This window comes from Colletotrichum abscissum (genome assembly GCF_030869225.1).
Source record: "Colletotrichum abscissum strain IMI 504890 chromosome Unknown Scaffold_8.1, whole genome shotgun sequence".
Lineage (NCBI taxonomy): Eukaryota > Fungi > Ascomycota > Sordariomycetes > Glomerellales > Glomerellaceae > Colletotrichum > Colletotrichum abscissum.
Genome location: NW_026850525.1, coordinates 584,785 through 603,883, shown reverse-complemented (window position 1 = coordinate 603,883; position 19,099 = coordinate 584,785). Strand labels below are relative to the sequence as shown.

Below are 19,099 nucleotides of genomic sequence, written 5' to 3'. Positions count from 1 at the left end.
GCAGACATTCGTAAACCATCCACGAAAGCAAGCTTCGCCGGCGCATCCGGTAGAGACGAACGGCAGCGTCAACCCTCACGTGCACCGAGCCGCGAAATGACCAAAGAAAATCGTGACTACAGGCTTCCATGAACACCTTGAAATTCGACGCGTCGACGCACTCGTTCACAAGCCAGTTGATGATCGCGCCAGTCTTACTTGGGGACGCCCCGCGTCATTCACAGTTCAAGCGCCAGGAACAAGAGACATCCATCCACTACAGCCGGTTCGTTAGCGCAGTGGACGAGTAAACTGTAAGAAAGGGGAGGGGGGGAAGGGATCGTGGCGTGGTGCTAGCTTTTGAGGATAGAGTGGTTTGAGATGCGCCGAATAGGAAAGCAGAAGTCGAGAAAACGGTCCTCATTCGTCGCGAGAGAGCTGCGGGAGATCCCTTCTTGCGACCGGGGTGGAGGGGTAGCTGATTGCAGAATCGGGAAATGGAACAAATAGTACGGGCGCGTAGGTGTTGACTGTGTAACGGTGCTACTGATTTTGAGCCGCGTCTGGCGAAAATTTGAGAGTAATCATGAGTTCCAATATCCGTACGTACTATTCATGTCATTCAGAGCCTGCGAAGGCAGAAGGAGACTGTAGCCTGGTGACAAAATAAGATGGGCGATATGTCGATCGCACGACGTGCGGGAGCGCCCTGGGACGGGATTGCGCAATAGACGTAACAAGATAGAATTCAGTAGACATCAGACGTCCTCCGTGCGAGAACGTCTGTGTCCTGTGCTCCTGCGCTTTGGAAGCAAGACACGGATTCTCTCCCAAACTGATTGACAAACGCTGTTTTCTCGACTTTTGTCCGAGAACGTGCGGAAAGGATATGCTGCCCGCCCTCTCCCAGAGTACGGATACACGTTTCTGTCCTTCGGTCACGAACGTGAGATGTTGACCACCCCAGCTTCAGCTATGGGGGCGGATGTCTCTTCTGCCGGATCAATGGGAACAACTCGGTTGGCGGATCGTGTTGCGGCTGGGCGATGGCCTAATTGGGCGCTTCAGGCAGAAAGCCAGAACTGAACCCAACGTAAACATACGACTGAAGCTGGCAAGGCGACTAGGAGAAGTTAGGTAGTATGTATCTGTACGAAAGTACGGATACCTGGGTCGCATAAACGCCAGCGTGATGGGTGAGCATTAAGAAGTGAGCCATGTCAAAGCTCGGTTCCAGGTAGAGTCTAGACCGCAGTGACCGCACGGCTTCGTGAGAAGGGGTCCGAAGCGCCTCTGATTCCTGTATCAGTTCGTGACTGCTCCAGATGGATCAGCATGGGGTGAGGATGAAGCAACACATGGAGTGCAAGGAGATGTGCCACCAGAACGTTGGTCTAGATAGCTGTAACATCAAGGAGGCTCGGCGTTCCCAGACTGAGGGTGGCCCTCGTCCGAGATGTTGTCAGCCTGTCACGCCAGATCGAGCATTGATAGACGTTGATAGTAAATGCCGGGCGACGGGAGTGGCAGATTAGCGTAGGCAGCGTGCGGTGTGCCCCTCAGCCCTGGTCTTTTGCCCTCAGACTGGCTCAATGTCTGTGTACCCTGGAAGAGGCGTGACGCTTTCTCGCCCACTCGAATCGTGGAAGAGAGACAGCTGACCATTAAGCAGCTGCAGAAATCATGTGTTTCCAACCACTCAAATAATCCGTTCGAGGGGGATTCTGGTCCAATCATTGTCGCGTCACGACGTTCGCCCGCTACTCGATGCGTGCGAGGACGAGGCGGAGGCTCTCCGTCTAGGGACAGAGGGTTGAGATCTGTTGCGACGTTCCAACTTTCGGCTCTCAGCCCACGACGGATCACCAGCGCGGGCGGATTCACTTCGGCCGCTTGCTGGAGCTGCGCACCTGACCTCGCGCATCATTCCAAGCACGGGGCAGACATGAGGAGTGAGCAGATGTCTGCCTATCAGGCTATATCCGTACTGCTATATTCGTGCTCCGTACTCTGTAGTCTGTCCAGCTGCCACAGACTAGGTACAGTCTCTCAGACTCCCCGCGTTATTGTCAACTTGCAGCCGCTGCTTGAGCGAATGCAACGACCGATGCGCCCGGGCAACCCCACTGCGACTGTCAGCGCGTCAGACATCAAGCCTTTGATACCCAGGCTGCATGTCCTTGCTGCAGTCAGAGTTCTGTAAGTAGCTATCTCCGAGCGGCCGGATGCAGGTTTCGTGACTCCGAGTCACTCGGGACGGAGACCTCGCACTGGATGCGGTACGAAAACACGGGCTAAACCGCGTATGCTGTGTTGTGTATCTGTTCGGCAGTCCGTTGTCGGCAAGCTTTGATATTGGTGTCTGTTCGATAGTCGTGCTTGCGATATGTGGCTTTTTCATCCATGCTATTGCCTACTTTGTTCCAAAGCCTTGGGAACTGAAGCAAATTGTCTGTATCCATACGAATACTGTAGAGCTGTGAATGGGTGCACCACTTTCCGCCTTCTGAGCTTCTATGAGCGCCACCCCAAAGTTCCCCCGCTCGAGTTGTTCGAGGAGGGTGGGAGCCTGTGAGGAACGCGAGGAGTCCGTGAGAGGCAGCGCAGGATGCAGGTACGTACCTGCAGAGCACAGCGGCTCGTCAGGGAAGCGCTGCTTCAGAAATCCAGAGCCGTAAAAATATTTCGTCAGAAAATTATGCGGTGTGTGTCACGTGGGGCCGAAGTGGCTGAAGGTGGGCCCTCGCAATATCTCGTTGTGCTGCCCCAAGCCGTGAAAAGAAGAAAGGTGTGTGATGCGGCGCGGACGGAGCTGGGACAGGAAACCCGGAGACACAGAGTCGCGTCACAGTTGCAGGGGACCACCCCAGCCCGCACCAATACCGTGTAGTCCAGCCCAACCGATCGACAGTGTGAGCTCCAGCCTTCGAGCCCATCCCCTGGCGAGCTACCAACCAGCGCAAACCGTCAGTCCGCATCAGGACCACCAGCAGTGTCGGTAGGTATTTCGTACCAGCAGCTGGTGATCTTGCCGTGGTCTATGAAACCCGGAAACAGTGATTCGGAATTCTACCCGGTCGTTTGAAATGAGAGTACCGTAACCGGCCTGTGATAATTAAGCGCTGGCAAGAATACTCAGGTTGAGGCTTTTTACCCTGAATATGCTACCAGATATTGGAAACAATATCACATCCGGCAGCAGTACCCTTGGGGATTTCAATTCGAATGAACCGAGTCGTCAGGACGTCTCGTTCCCAGCCTCCCCGTCGCTCGTCAACCTGACCTTCTTTTGCCCCTCACCGTTCCAAAGCCAACAGCCGAGGGAGGCTAGCAGAGTAGTTGGCGGCACTGGGCAGAGCAGAACAGCCGTCACCGCCTCTTCCTTTTTTTTTCTTGCTCTCCGCTCAAGTGCCCCTTGCTCGCACTGTCCGTGTCCCACTCCCGTACTCGTCGCGGCGAGGAAAATGAGGCAGCCTGGCAGTGTCGAAGGCGGAAGACAGAAGATGCGCAGCCCGAGTGAATCGTCGGTCACTAAATTTAGGCCTTGCTAGGTGCCAGCTCACAAGCTGTCGATCGGCTTCATTCCTCGGAGTGTTGGATGATGGATCAGGTTTTCGCTTCAGTGCCGACGCTGACCGGCTGGTTTGTTGCGTCACCCATACCGTACGCGCATACCGCAGCCGTGCTATGAAACGACGGCTGAGAAAATGGGAAGACACGGATGAGAGGCGTGGTGAGGTAGCCCAAGGTACAGTGCAGTAGGGTCCGCCTCAATAGCTCTAGAACTTGGAGCTTCGGGAGAATAACGAGTGCAGTCTGTCTATCTGTAGCGCTGCACCGCATATCGCGTGTCGTGTTGGAGCTGGAGCTTGGGTCAGCATGGACCAAAAGTGGTCATCCTGCCGGGAGGTCGGGATGGGCATTGAGCGACAGCGGTACGATGAGTCCCTCCTCGTCTCATGTTTTCTGTCGTCGCTGGCGTGTGCAGCCTTGCTTTAAGAGAGGGAAGTGCTGAAGTAACGTGGCAGATGGAGACTTTGCCCCATGCGGAAAAGTCGAGAGTTAGAGGACCAGGGCAGAAAATCAAAGAGGTTGACAGGCAGACGCTGAGCGCTCGGAGGAACCTAGAGGGAAAAGAAAGGTCGCCATGAACGGAAGAGGGCGACGAGCCACGTTCGGGAATGTAAACTTCTTTCTAGCAGACGCTATCAAAATCACACGGGAAGATGCTGACTTGTTGATAACAGTTGAGATGTTCGGCACGAAATTTGTCAACTAGAGGGACCTCCATCCTCAGTAACAACACTGGTACCTTCCTAGGACAATGGGAGATAGTTACTTCTGCACCTGACTTTCTTGCACATGAATTCAAAAATAAAATGAAATAAAAAACCAAGGCCAGGAAATTCGACAAGCAGTGAAGGAGCGACGGGAGAATGGGAAAATGACTGGATGCCTTACGGGAAAGACCCACTTCTTCCCACAGATCCATCCAGAGCGCACCCCTCCTTCCTCTCTGTCGGAGAAAAAGAGGTGTGAGCATAGCAGACCCAGCTCAGAATCACGTCATGACAGCAAATCAGAAGCGAAGCCAGCGACGCCAGCCACACCCAATGTCCCACCCGGACCCGCTTATTTAGCCAGTAAGAGATGTTAAAGGGTTAATGGTCCCCGCCCCTCAAATCATGGACCAGAATTCTCCCTCGTCTTCCACCTCCTCCTCCGCCCCAACCAATCAATCCTTCCCGACCCACCCAAACGTGACAAGGTGCGAAGGCAGAAAAAAAAGAGAGAGGACGGGAGAACGAGACAGAGGGTGAGCAAACAGCAAGAGAGCGAGCGAGTCGAATCATTCAATCAGCTTTCGTCCCTCAACAGCACTTGGAAACAGACACCAGGGTCGCCCAAGCTGGTGTCATTCCATTGGACCCTCGACCATCATATCAATCGGTCGCCAATCATCAGCTAAGCCTATCCGCTCCGCATTTTGGCGTTCTATCAATCTTGAAACCAGGGCGTGTTGTGCGGACGACATCTTAGCAAAGCTGCAAAGAGACGCGCGCGAAGAATCGCCAAAGAGCAGACGTGAAGAAAAGCAGAAAAGGTCTGCAAGTGACAGTGAGGGGGAAACATAGCGCGACAGGCAGGCAGGCAAACAGGCAAGCCGTCAGCGGCAACGCAACGCATCACCGAGCACAACGCCCGCGCGCACTTTTTCTTTCCTGCCTCCTTCTACACACCTCACGGTCACTTACACACACCGCCAGAAGACGGTGGTGGGAAGGCAACCCAAGAATAAGACAGACAACGCAGATTTCGACGACTCAGATCGAGAAAGGAAGAAAAGCAGTGACGCAACATTGCCCTGCCCGGCCCTGCCTACCGACTCTGCCACTTTTATTGCCAGCCCAACTTCCTGTCTGGCGTGGTGCATTCGCACTGGCGACGACGTCCTGAGAAAGTGGAAAGAAAATAATTACACCTCAACGCGGGAGGGGGCGTGTGTGCGTACCTTCCATTGCTGTAGGTTGGACCACCACCACCACCACCACCACTTCGGAGTACCACGGTGCGGCTTTACCCAAGACTTCACTTCCTCACTTCCCGCCCTTACCCTCTCCCAGTCCGCCCGTGTCTGCTTTGCTCCTTCCTTCCCTCACTGCGACGTCAACGTCAGCAAACCATACCCCCTTCCCACTTCCCACCCCCCCTACCCCTCTTCTGCCTGGCTGCCTTGCCCTTCTCACCTTCCTCGCCCTGGCCTTTTTCCCTTTCCTTTCCCCTCCTTCCGTCTTTCCCACCGCAGTTTCTGTTAAACACACCCCCCCTTTCTCTTCGCAGCCTTAGGCCCACCTGATCCCAGCAAGAGGGAAAAAAAAAGGTGACCCATCTTCCGCCGACGCCACACACTCACACTCGTGTCTTCAGGATCCACGCACCTTTTGCTTGGTTTTTTTTCCCTCTCGACCCTCTCGACCCTCCGAAACAGGCGTACAAAGTGCCAAAGAGCCCCAGTTCGCCAAAAGGAAAAGCTCCAGCGAATCCAACGAGCCAAAAGCCAGAAAAAACCCGCCCTCCCACAAAACCCAGCAAATCAGCTCGGTTTTTTCTTGCGACCACTCACGTCCCTCCCTCAACTCTCCAAACGTCTCCCCCGACCTGACACCACCACTCACATTTCACCACTCACCACTCACCCAACAGTCGTGAATTGTTCGCGACTTGGAATCCCCCCAGAGAGGTCCTATCATCGTCGACTTTGATCTTCTCGCTATCCTGCGACCAAGCATCTTGTCTATTGGCCCAACACCAGTAGCAATATCAACTGCTCGCTCATCAGGTGACTGAAGCGACCTGCGGAAAAGAGCATCTTTTCCCGTCTCTGCCTGTTTGACCGCAGCGCTCCGGACCGCACGCATCGCATCGCATCAGCGCAGCGCACCGCGACCACAGCAAAAGGCTACTCAGCCCAACCGCGTCGCACTTTCGCCCTCCCGCCAAACATTCTATCGCGCAACGCGTCATAGCTTCTTCGGAGGCGAATTCAAGCTCATATCGTGACACTCGAGTCAAAAGCCTATCAGAAAGCTTCGTCTCGACTTAGACCAGGAGCCAATCCCCGAGAATTTCACCCCCAAAGCCAAAAATTCAGCCAACCAGGTACGTTTCGCATGCCACTCGACTCAAGTCCTTTGGCGCCCCTCCTGTCCAGCCTTGTACGCGCGCTTCCTTGTCCCTGACGACGGCCGCCATCTTCCTTCCCTATCCCGCCTGGTCATTTCTATTTTGTACGCTATCCGAGTTTGGCTCCTCTGTCAAATTCGGCGCTTCATATCTCGGGCTACCTATCTATCTGGCATTGCCAAGTGGAAGAGGGAGAAAACTTGACGAATTCTTGGAACAGGACCAGTACGGATACTCTTCTGGCTGTTGTCTGTTCTTTTCTCCCAATTCCTCACACACACACGATTTGTGTGCACCTGTTGTTCTTCGAAACCGGGATGGACAACACATGCTTACTGACTTGAGTAGGGCGCATAACATTCACACCTCCTTCGCGGCACATCGCTTTCATCGGCGATTACACCCAGATCTCCAACTTTCGTGGTACGTTTATTGTACGTTCTTCATTATCACATTGTCCTCAGCATCTCCAGCACTCGTACTCTTCCCGTGCTCTCCGGGGGTGTAACCACCCATCCCTCGGTGCTCCCCCCTCCCCTTCACTATGTACACGTCAATTTGTCTCTTTCCTGTCATCTGCGGGCCTTCGCGTCACCCTTAGGGGAGCCCTTAGGGGAGAGGGTCTTCACTACCTCATCCTTTGACGTTCCGCTGTCTCGACTGTTGTGCTTCGCATCAAGTCTTCTACGACTTCTCGAAGCACCCCTTCGGCGGCATATCGACGCAGCAGCAGCACCAGCAGCGCATTGGAAAGGTTTCTCATGCCTGCCACTACCACCACATCGAGGTGCACTCCCAGTGGAATGGACGTTGTTGCGAAGCGCTCAGTGAGCTTAGCTTGACTTGTGGCAGCGATACACGACAGCGCCCTGTACAGGCACCCCTTCCCCTCCACCGGTACAAGCACGGGCTCTGTCAACGCAGCTCGGACTGTCTTTTGGCTCTGCGCCGCCACCATAACCGCATCAAGGGGAAGTGTCGCGGCGTAGGTTGGCATGGTGGGCCTTGTCTCTGCATATTCCGTCATGCATGCGAGGTCTGCCAGCGCATCAAGTGGTGGCCCGAGACGCCAGGAGAGAAACATGAACCCCACCCCATCTGCTTGTCTTTGTCGCATCATCCCGAGCTCTGGCTTATATACAGGAAAACTAACATTCTTGGTTGGACAGATCTAACGACGCGAAGTGGAAAAGGATTAAACGGTCTCTAATTTCTGGAGAACTCAAGGCACCGACCGACCTGTTTCGTCCAAAAGAACAAGGACAAGCCGACTCTTGCCCTACCCGCTCCCGCTGTGCAGCCGGTAGACCAGCCCAGGACCAAGGAGCCCTTGATCGGCTAGAAGCAACAGAACCGACGCCGCCTCGCCTCCGCCTTGCACGGTAGCAGCCTCGACATACCTGCCCGCCTCTGTCGAACCCACACACTCTCGCCGCTCTCACGTGGCTGTCATTCTGACCCCAGGCTCAGCCACCCACCTCGTCCGCCCCGCGACTACATCAGCCCGCATATGCCGTGGTCGGCCACTTGCGTCGCGCACCACTGCCAGCTCATCCACGCATCACCAATAGATTGAGCCCCTCCGCTCCCAATACACTGGAAAAAGGACCCTAGGACACCGCCGGCTCCCAATCCGTGTGCCCAACTCAACCCAAGCAGACGGGCCGTCCCAGTCATTTTAAAGCTCACTCCTCACGAGAAAGGCAGCTTTCGTCGCAACTCATTCGTCACTCGCGACCCATAGCCGTGATACCCTTTTTTTCCCTTCCCACGGTCACGTTTTTCTCAACCGCGCCAAAGCTGCTGTCAAGCTACACCACTTAGCTGGCTTCTTATTGGTTCCGATACCCTACGCGACGAAGACAATAGCCTTCATTGCATAACTTGATCATCCCTCGAACAAGCTTGACCCCAGTATGATGGAATACGCACAATATCCTCAACAACCTCAAAACGCCCACTCCGGATACACGAACTCCACCACAGGAAACAACATCACCTCTCCTCACGGCGTACAGACGTCACCTATCCTGTCTCAACAGCAATCACCCTCTCAACAACAGGGACACAACATGTACCAGCCACAGTACAACGTCCCCCAGCAGGGAATGCATTATGGCATGCCTCAAATCCAAGCCGCCGCCATGGCGGCAACTGCAGCTGCGTCGGGATCCAACTACCCTTACATGCAGTCGGACCCCAGTTTGCCCCAAACCTCGCCGCGAATGGGTGGAGCGAAGAAGGAGAGTCGCGATCCTAGATCACCCACCCAGATGAACAACGTTTCGCAGCTACCGGGCCAGAGACGCCTCAGTCAAGTCACCAGCCCCGGAGTACCTACGGCGCAGGGTATGATGAATCACGTCGGCGCGCGACCTGGTGTTGCGCCGCCGCAAATGGCTCAGGCTCAAGCTATGCCTCACCCGCAATCACCCGAGATGCCCGCCGGTGGTGTCGAGGAATCGCCCCTCTACGTCAATGCTAAGCAGTTCCATCGTATTCTCAAGCGTCGTGTCGCACGCCAAAAGTTGGAGGAGCAGCTGCGTCTGACGTCCAAGGGCCGCAAGCCATACCTTCACGAGTCAAGGCACAACCATGCTATGCGCCGGCCTCGCGGACCTGGAGGCCGTTTCCTCACTGCTGAGGAGGTTGCCGCCATCGAGCGCGAGAAGGGTGGTGGCTCTGGCGAGGGTCCCGAGGACGTTGTCGAGTCCAAAGCCGGCTCCAAGAGGAAATCGGAAGCCGACGACTCCAGCTCGAACAAGAAGGCCAAGAAAGCATCCGAGACTCCTGAAGAGGACGAGGAGGAGGATGACGAGTCTTGATTCGCAGCCATACTATTCGTTCATGTTTTGTCGCGCATTTCGATCACGAAGTCACGACCGTCTGCAGAGACGACTTGTAGCCATCTCCACTCTTTCGAATTGGGGTTACAAAGGAGAGGAGGGAGCTTGTACGGGATGTGTCTATAGGGGCTGGAGTTTTCCAGATGTCTTTATACGCAGCATGCGGGCCGGTACACAGGACTCTCATTGCTCTCTGGCTGCCAGGTCTAGCCGATGCCATTTCGGTCGTCATTGGCTTTTTTTTTATCGCGCCTCTTTTTTTTTTTCGCTTTCACGGCTAATACACATTATCGACTGGCAACAGCATGGCGCCCGTTTAGACGGGTGGCCGCAAGGGAAATGGGAGGGAAGAATGCATGGACGACTCGAAACGACGGATACCCCTCTTGTGTTTACTCGATTACCCCCTTCTCCTTGTTGTTTTTGATTTGACTTCACTTCGTGTCACAATTCTTTTCCTGGACCAGGGATTCTTCTTCTTGGGGAATGGTCGGTAGTGTGGGAATTGGGCAGATGGTCTGGCTACCAACGGCTTCCTTTTTTTTATTTTATATTTCGTGATTCAGCAGGGAGTTGAAACGAAGAGAAAAGAAAAACCCAAAACGAAAAGCCGCCAGCCAGTGGTGTGCCGCGAGTTTGATGTACGGGAACAAGAGAATGATTGAAGATGATATCTACGCTTATATTTATCTGCCTCACCACTTCTTACTTGCTGGATTGATGGAGATAGACTGGGTTTCCTGGCAAAATCCGTCGCCGGATTCGTATGTATGGAGAGAAACACGGATTTAACGAACTTTTTTTTATTACTTTTTGAGCAATTTATACCTTTTAGTCTTTTTACTGCAAATGCGTGCCATTGAGGGTGACCAGGAGGATGTTATCCACGATTTACACCAACACTCTATGTGAAGGAGGGATTCGGAGCTAGGATGGGCTTCTTTCCAAAGTACCTACAAGATGGATCATGCAGCACAGGAACGAGGCTTTTGGACCAGCAGATGAAGGGGCCGTGGCGACGTATCCTCGATCAGGGCCATGCATGAAGGAACGGAATGGCTGGCTTCAATAGTTCAGATTGGATCTCTGGCTCGGTCGGGTGCGGCTATCGAGGCCCGCCTCCACCTCCGCATTCTGCTGCATCCCAAGGACCATCTGTGAAGGAGACCCTGGGCTGAGTCGGGTGCAGGTTCCCCAATTGCGTCCGTCTCCCCCGCTCTGGAGACTGGACAGTCCTAAAGCTAAGACAGCTCTGAGGCTCCTTAGGCCGGTGGACCTCGGCATCTTTGTGCTGGCTGGGGGCAGCTTTGGGGGAGTCAATCAGATTGCTCTCTCGGCCGCCCACCTTGTATGGAGTTTTGGATAGCATTCCAGGCCCCGGCTCACCCCCGCGTGCCCGCTAAAACGTCACTGGGGGACGAACCGAGGCTGGCAAAGGTCCGAACCAGAGATGCGCCGGCCAGCCTAGGTGGGTGGTACCTTAATATTGTACCCCGAAATTCACCTCTCTACGACCGAGAACTTTGACGGCATCGGCGGACCTGCAACGACCTCGACTGACTACATATCTTCATCGGCAGCCGGTTTAATCCGACAAGTATCCCTACGAAGTGAGAACCTGTACTATTTAAGCCAATTGCGACTACAATCCGCGATACTCGACTGGAAATCAGCAGCGGACACGACCCTTGAGCTCAGAACCCAGTCTTTCCACACTCCAAGGACGGCACAGCACAAGATGGCAGGACGCGTGCGACACCCAATCGACCAGCAGGCGCTGGAACGATATATCGAGAAGAATGTGCCGCAGATCAAGACGCCACTGGAAATTAAACAGGTACGTCTACGGCCCGCCTTCCGTACCAGCATTGCCTCTTCAATGCCTTGTTCTTTTCTTTGCCCGTGGTTAGAAGGAACGTTCCTTTCCTCGATTAACATTGGCCTTTTCCCACACATTACAGTTTGGCTTTGGCCAGTCGAACCCGACATACCAACTCACCGACGCGACGAACAAGCGCTTCGTGATGCGCAAGAAGCCCCCCGGAAAGCTTCTCTCCAAGGCCGCGCACAAGGTCGAGCGGGAGCACCGCATAATCCACGCCCTCGAGCCCACCGACGTACCGGTCCCCAAGGCCTACTGCCTCTGCGAGGACGAGTCGGTCGTCGGCACCGCGTTTTACATCATGGAGTTTCTCGACGGGCGCATCCTCGAGGACGCGGCCATGCCCGAGGTCGCCTCACCCGAGGAGCGCAAGGCGCTGTGGAAGGCGGCGACGCTGACGCTGGCGAAGCTACACCGGGTCGCGCCCGAGGACGTCGGCCTGCAGACGTTTGGCAAGAAGAGCGGGTTCTACGATCGGCAGATTCAGACGTGGACTACGATTTGCAAGAGCCAGGCGGCGGCGGTGGATCTGGAGACGGGGGAAAAGGTTGGGGATTTGCCGCATTTTGGGGAGATGGTTGCGTTTTTTAGCGACAAGAGTCGGCAGCCCAAGGACCGGGGCACGTTGATTCATGGGGATTACAAGATTGATAATCTCGTTTTTCACAAGACGGAGCCGAGGGTGATTGGTATTCTGGAGTATGTCTTCCCTGCCCCCCGTTCTTCTTTCTCGTTCTCTTCTTCCCCAATCAAGTTATGAACTTGTCTCAAGGCTGACAATAATTTAGCTGGGAAATGTCCACCGTAGGCCATCCCCTCTCCGACCTCTGCAACTTCCTCCACCCTTACTTCACCGCCTCGCGCGCGGGAAGCGGTCTCTACGCCAACGACGGCTTCCTCCCCGGCGCTACCCCGGGTCTGCCGACGATCGAGGAGATTGTCGGGTGGTACACGGCCGAGGCGGCGCAGGCCCCCGCCGGTTCGCCCGTGGGCGGCGGGTGGACGCCCGCGGCGGAGCTGTCGTGGGGCGCGGCGTTTAGCCTGTTCCGGCTGGCGGGCGTGTGTCAGGGCATCGCGGCGAGGGCGGCGCAGGGGCAGGCGAGCAGTGAGCAGGCGAAGAGGTTTGCTGTTACGAGGGGCCCGTTGGCGGAGTTTGCTTGGGAGCTTGTTGGGAGGAGTCAGGCTGAGAGTGGGGGGAAGGCGAAGTTGTGAGGTGGGATGGGTTGGTGTATGTAGCCAGCGTTTGGGTAGATGCGAATCATGTAAGAGATTGGGTGATGCTGTGACATGTTGTTTTCTCCGCAAGTGCTTTGGGTATATTGTGCTTGATGACATGTCGTAAGGCAGGGTGAGTCAATAAGCCATATGACAAGAAGGTCTCAAGACGTGGAGTTCATAGACTATTATTACTACTACTGATACCTCTTTACTTCAACGTTTCTAGATGTGACCCAGGGAAATCCAAGGACATTGCCCCGGATCATGTCAACACTAGAGTTTCTAGTTCGATACCCCTTTTCTGTATAGCGTCTACCGACATCCTTGGATCATTAACACTGATACGCCCATCATTCTTGTTCTTGAACACGAAGGGCGGCAAAAAGGGATCGATTGACGCCACCTCTTCCCAGTCAAGAGGCAATGAACCGAGCCTCACATCGGTCTTCATAAGCTCGAGCGTCTCGGTGTTGATGAAATACGGCATCGCCCAACCTTTGGTGACGGGAAGCGCATCTTTCCACGGCGGCTTTAAAGGTGGCTTCAAGGCCTCGCCGAGCATTAGCCCATGAACGAAACACGGCCCAACGACCTCGTATCGGCCGGGATCTCCAGGCCGTAGAATCAGTGGGAAGTCGCATCCAAGAATCACAGCAACTTGATCGCCTAGTTCTAGAGGTTAACCTCACACGATCGAAATCGATTGACTACCTTAGAGGTAAGTCTTGAGATGGAGGGGACTCGCCTTCTTGCAGGCCTCTCGCAGAGACACCCATGTACCCTTCCGTGGTAACAAAGAGACATTCGTTCGCGAAGAAGCAATCTTTGAATGCCCGCGCTACCTCACCATCAAGTTTGTCTTTATATAGTGCCGATGTCAACAGCTCGCGAAGCCGCCGGATGGATGGAAGCGGATTATCCCCCAGAGCTCTGTCGCTGGTCCTACCGCGCACAAGGACTTCGACATATGCATCCATAGAAAGTCCTCCCGAGACGTACATGTCGTTTTGTGGATCTTTCGGTGCCCAATCTCGGACCACTTCCATGAGTTGTACGAATGTGCCGTTCAAGTCATCGCTAACACGACTGATGATGGCCACGCGTCTCCCGGTGACTTGTAGATGGTCAGCCGGCTCGATGAGCTTCACCACAGCACTGGAGCGTGCAGAAGCGTAAAATCTTCGAATGCTCAAGTACCCTATGTTGGCACCTTCTATTGGTTGCTCCAGGTTTGGTACCCACGATGGGCACCCCTCGGGACGCGTCGCTATGCCGCAATTATTGATCATGTTCAATTTCTGGTAGACGTCATGTTCAGCTAAAACGAGCTGTGCAAATGTCTTCCAAGGAGGGAAAGAATAGTCCACCTCGATCTTGGCTACGATTCTGGGATCCATTAAGCCCAAAATTCCGTACACCTTGTCTCGAGGGTCTGAGCATTGCTGATTCCGCGTCCAGAGTAACAGGTGCTCACACGAAGCGAGCGGCGGTGCCATCAAGCCTCGTGCATATGGGAAGAGACGACGCCTAATATCATCTGGCAGCAGACTTGACTTCTGTCGGAGCACCAGTAATGCCTTGCGTACATCGACCCAGGCGATAGCGTCTCGGCCGCATTGAAGCACCACACGGTCGCACAAGAGAGCTTCCTGCAGAACCCAGACACGCTCGAACCATGGTCGATGGAGTAGCGAAGATATGGATTTCCAAGTCCTGTCCTTCCAGGGCAGAGGAACGTCGTCTCGCCACCAATCAAGCTGCTCGGCGTTGGGGGCATCTCCCCACCGATGAGAAATCACATATTCCACCTGTTTACTGAAATACTCCAAGGTCTCCAGCGCATGTTTGCTATCCTCAAACTCGGAGCCCAACCAGATTATCACCTTTTCGGAAAGTGGGTAAATCTGGCTCATCCGCTTGACTTGTCGCCCACGCTCTTCAACGTTGGCTTGGTTGATGCAGATGGCATCGATCCACAATGTGCGCGGTTGATCCGCGTATCTAAGATGTCTCAGGGCAGTAGCTAGATTTTTGCGGATCCTTAACCAGGCTGGCGTGTTGTGAGTACTGGCTGGGTCGGTAATGTGAATGAATTCTTCGTCATTGGCAGTTCCCCAGGAATAGGATAAGGCCTCATATGGAGGTACGTGCCACGCAAAGATGTCGCTCACAGAATGCTCTGGCATGGCGTATGCTTTCGAATCATATTCGGGATCTGGGTGTTTCCAAGAATTAGGGATTCCTGAGTGGCGTGGGCTCATGAACAGGTATCGCCCATCCAAAGTTTGATCCACCGTCCAGCCATCTGGAAGAGTTTTCTGCAATTCGCTCACAGGCAGCCTTTCGTCCTTGAAAGGTTCCTTTGGCTCGAGAAGTGGATAATGAAGAATGTTGCAGCGCAACTCGTCGCGGTAGCTGCCTGGCTGCAAGATGACCAGCCTCAAGTCACCTATTGTAGCTTGGAGTTCGGTGTAGACATATGAAGCCATTGCAGGCCACCTTATCAAATCCAGATATATTTGAAGGTCGCTTCTGGCAAAAGAAAAATCAAAGAACGAAGACCTGCTTGATTGAGTGAAACAACATGGAACTGGCAGTCCCCTCAGACAAATAACGGACCAGACGATAAGTGAGTTTGATGGACTCTACGAGGCTGAGGACGGAGCCGCGGCCTGACATTACGAACATGCGAAAATTCAATATTACTGCGTAAAAAAGCCGGGTACTTTAGCCGGTTACACAGAGCGGGCACCAATATGCTTTAAGCAGCATGTCATCTGTTGGGTCCCATGGCCTGATCAGTCGGCAGGCTGCATCAGTTATCGGGGCACAGCAGAAGGCTTCCTATATTGAAACTCCCACTACCTAACAATACTCGGGGTTGAAGTGTCATCACCAATCACTTGCAAACTATGAATAATTCGACATGAAAGGGGTAGACGACACCGATTCGCAGAGATTGACGGCTTCGGCGCGAAGAGCATTGAGCTCAGCCGTCCATCGCAAGCCTCGATTTCTCATCATTGGAGCCGGCCGGCGCGGAACCGCCTACGCTTCTGCAGTACGACGAGAGAGGCTGCCAGCCATCATTGCGGCGGTTGCAGAACCTGTACAATCGACACGGATTTCGTTTGGCAAGAAATATGTTTGGGATGACGGGGCACCACGAGAGGACCAGAGTTTCGACTCGTGGCAGGACTTTCTCGACTATGAGAGTAAGCGACGGCAAGCCGAAGCTTCTGGAGAGAAAGTCTATGCGGGTATTGATGGTATCATTGTCTGCACTCAGGACCAAACACACAAAGAGATCCTGCAAGCCTTTGGACCACTCAAACTTCACGTCTTGAGCGAGAAGCCGATTGCAACATCTCTACAGGACTGCCAGGATATATACGTCAGCCTCGGCGGTGCAACACCGGAAACAATTTTTTCAACCGGTCATGTTCTACGATACAGCCCTCACAACATGCTTTTGAGGAAACTTCTCTTAGAAGACAGGGTGATCGGGGAGGTTATATCTGTGGAGCATACAGAGCCAGTTGGCTGGTTCCATTTTTCACATTCGTACGTGCGAGGCAACTGGCGAAAGGAGTCAGTTGCGGCGCCAACACTCCTTTGCAAGGCTTGCCATGATATCGACTTTCTACTGTGGCTGCTCAGCTACAGAACGGATTCTGGTCAACCGGCCCATATGCCCAGCCTGATTTCCTCAGTTGGCAACCTATCACTCTTTACCCAGCGTCGAAAGCCCAAGGCAGCGGAAAACGCCACGAACTGCTTCTCTTGTCCTCACGAACAGAGCTGTGATTGGAGTGCCAAGAAACTGTACCTCGAAAAGCTCTATGACAAGGGAGAACGAGATTGGCCTATTTGTGTTGTTGTTCCTGACATAGAAGATATCACTGCTACATTGGGGACAGATCATGGACGTGCCGTCTTGGAAGAGGTTCTCTCTACAGACTACGACGCCTCTACACCAAGGGACATCATCGAGTCTAAACAGTGGTATGGTCGTTGTGTCTGGGAGTCAGATAATGATGTTCTTGACGATCAAATTGTCACTCTGACCTGGGATGACGACTCAGGCGCTGTGGGCAACGAGGAATTCCCCGACCGCGGTCCGAAGACGGCGGTTTTCCATATGGCGGCGTTCACCGAAGCCCAGTCCAAGCGGCGAGGCAAGATCTCGGGCACCCATGGAGAGATGCAGTACGACAGTAACGAGATCCGAGTCTATACCTTTGATCGATTTCGGGACCCGGGGGCAGCCAAAGTCTTCATCCCGCCAACAGCTTCTGGCGGTCATGAAGGTGGCGATGGCGGTCTGATGAACAACTTCTCTCGGGCTGTGGAGGCTGTCATTAATGGTGAGCTCAGCGTGGAGCAGGCGCAAGCGAGACATGTTGGCTGTACGTTGAAGGAAGCATTCATGAGCCATGCTATGGTCTTTGCTGCGGAAGAAGCCCGACTTGGAAGGAAGATTGTGGACTGGCAAGATTGGTGGGCAAAATTGGAAAAGAATCTCCTTGGCCGGTGAACGTGCTTGAGCCGAACAGAATAATGTCCACCCCTGGACAAATGCCGGCTTGCCATCAAGTTGACTTCGTGTATGAAAGCCGAGTAAATTAGTATCCTTCGGCCACAACGCATGATGGAAACTTATATCTTCACTAGGCTAGCGACTGAAGGATTCCTTCCTTACCTTGCAACTAGCCAGCAGGTGCCAGAATGACATACCTCTAGTGATCTGGTTTTGATATTACCGTCGGAGAATTATCAAGCATGGCGTAAAAAGCCCAAACTAGTACAACAATGTATCGCGGCGACCACTGAGCAATTCTAGGTGCTTGCTGCTTCTCGTATCGCAAGTTAAGACCGAGTTGAGATAATCAACTCACCTGTTACTTACTTAGTACGTCACGCATTGCTGCTCTCTGCTGTCAAATACAAATTACTACAAATTCGACGGGGCTGGGCTCGCAGAATATTTTACTCTCAGAGAACGCTCTTCTCCCTTACACCGATAAGATTATAACTGCCATTAAATAAATAAAGCTGAAGAAGTTCGACTACCTGAAGGTTCTCCTTCCACGACGCTTGATTATGATTAAATAATTGAAAGAACTCATGTTTGTCAGGAATAAGTATTTGAAGTAGGTCTCTGCCCCGACACCTTTACTCGGTTTATCGACGAGTATAGGGGTTCCTACCTCAGAAATAGTCAAGGTAGCTCAAGCCTATCCTCGTGTGGCTAATCGTGTCTCTGGCAACTTGAGTGGACAATGGCATGTGCCAAAAGGGGAATAAACTTCATCTCATCGGGCAATTCGTACATAACTCCTTCTTTCTCTGGTTAGAAATGGCGAGCACCAAAGTTGTTTCTGGTCCGTGGATAATTCGGGCCACGATCATCCATGTACGGGACCTCGGCGACACCTGCAAGCTGGAAGCGTGACTGCATTGACTCTCGACTTTTTTTGCTCAGAGCGAATCCCACATTGGGCATGCGAAGCTTGTAAAACGCATTTCCTCCTTACCATTGTTTGATGCGCAGGATGCTGCCACCGTTTCTACACAGTATGACAGTTTGAAGGAGTGGCACCAGACGTAGTGAGGTTCAACAGTCTCATCAGTGAGGGGCATGTTCATCTCTCAATAAGCTTGATAAAGTCTACAGTCAGCTTCAGTGCGAAGTCCTCTGAATTTTGAGCAGTTCACGTATGCCAAGAGAAATGAGCCGTTGGCCCGAAGGAGATGAGAGGACTGAAGTAAGGTAGGAGGGATCTCGAGGAGTGCACTTAACAACAGCCCGCATCGACCACGTGCTGCATTAATAGCAAGGAGACGCCAGTACGCAGGAGCGACAGGAATTATGGAGTCACAAGTTAGACGAAAGTCCTCATATCTCACACAGAAAGCATCCCCAGAGTCTTTCATGGCGCAGTCCACATAAGATAGTTGGGTGTGGAAACCCTCTCATTTTCAAGGGGAAGAAAGCGAGAGTTTTTGGCAGTCCAACGAGAGGAACGCTGCGTAGGTATTTTAGGTCTTTGAGTGTGCCAGCCCGTGGTATTTAAACCTCTACCCCAGTCAGAGCCGTTGAACTTTGTCTCCCCACCAAGTCAGTCATCAATTGGCAAGACAGCGGGACATTCTCTTCCTTAATCGTTGGATGGGTCAAACAGTGGCCGGGTGCTTGTTTCAAAGTCGTGCGATGACGACGGTTGTGGGTGGTAGTGGTGCTGGACCTAGCGTTTCCCTTTTGCCCGGGCAACCCTGAAGCGGCCATGATATGCGAGTTTGCTTCGCTGGTAACTTGGTAAGGCTTAGTAAGTTACTGCTTGCGAAGGACAAAATGCCCTGGAAGTTGGAACGGACCTCTCTGACATGCTCCAACAAGAGTGACACTAGGCCGATTAACTCTCCCCACCTCAATATGGCAGCTCCCGCTTCAATTTATTGCTTGCCCCTAATTCAACTCTGTTGCTGT

General features: G+C 53.4%; 6 protein-coding genes across 6 annotated transcripts; 4 read left to right on the top strand and 2 right to left on the bottom strand.

The window, feature by feature from the left end:
• Positions 1 to 7,291: 7,291 nt before the first annotated feature.
• On the bottom strand, positions 7,292 to 7,660 carry CABS01_04214 (uncharacterized protein; the record flags this gene model as incomplete). Its single annotated transcript, XM_060537585.1, has 1 exon — positions 7,292 to 7,660. One exon carries the CDS (start codon positions 7,658 to 7,660, stop codon positions 7,292 to 7,294), a length of 369 nt encoding a protein of 122 aa, XP_060390430.1.
• A 919-nt stretch (positions 7,661 to 8,579) lies between these two features.
• CABS01_04213 (CCAAT-binding transcription factor subunit B) lies at positions 8,580 to 9,488 on the top strand (the record flags this gene model as incomplete). Its single annotated transcript, XM_060537584.1, has 1 exon — positions 8,580 to 9,488. One exon carries the CDS (start codon positions 8,580 to 8,582, stop codon positions 9,486 to 9,488), a length of 909 nt encoding a protein of 302 aa, XP_060390429.1.
• Positions 9,489 to 9,669: 181 nt separating this feature from the next.
• Positions 9,670 to 9,936, top strand: CABS01_04212 (uncharacterized protein; the record flags this gene model as incomplete). Its single annotated transcript, XM_060537583.1, has 1 exon — positions 9,670 to 9,936. The coding sequence occupies one exon, from the start codon at positions 9,670 to 9,672 to the stop codon at positions 9,934 to 9,936; it is 267 nt and encodes an 88-aa protein (XP_060390428.1).
• A 1,311-nt stretch (positions 9,937 to 11,247) lies between these two features.
• CABS01_04211 (phosphotransferase enzyme family protein) lies at positions 11,248 to 12,603 on the top strand (the record flags this gene model as incomplete). Its single annotated transcript, XM_060537582.1, has 3 exons — positions 11,248 to 11,346; positions 11,471 to 12,090; positions 12,180 to 12,603. 3 exons carry the CDS (start codon positions 11,248 to 11,250, stop codon positions 12,601 to 12,603), a joined length of 1,143 nt encoding a protein of 380 aa, XP_060390427.1.
• Positions 12,604 to 12,871: 268 nt separating this feature from the next.
• On the bottom strand, positions 12,872 to 15,098 carry CABS01_04210 (uncharacterized protein; the record flags this gene model as incomplete). Its single annotated transcript, XM_060537581.1, has 2 exons — positions 12,872 to 13,275; positions 13,556 to 15,098. The coding sequence occupies 2 exons, from the start codon at positions 15,096 to 15,098 to the stop codon at positions 12,872 to 12,874; spliced, it is 1,947 nt and encodes a 648-aa protein (XP_060390426.1).
• Positions 15,099 to 15,535: 437 nt separating this feature from the next.
• On the top strand, positions 15,536 to 17,146 carry CABS01_04209 (oxidoreductase family protein; the record flags this gene model as incomplete). The annotated part of the gene is made up of 1 exon (XM_060537580.1): positions 15,536 to 17,146. The coding sequence occupies one exon, from the start codon at positions 15,536 to 15,538 to the stop codon at positions 17,144 to 17,146; it is 1,611 nt and encodes a 536-aa protein (XP_060390425.1).
• Positions 17,147 to 19,099: the final 1,953 nt, after the last annotated feature.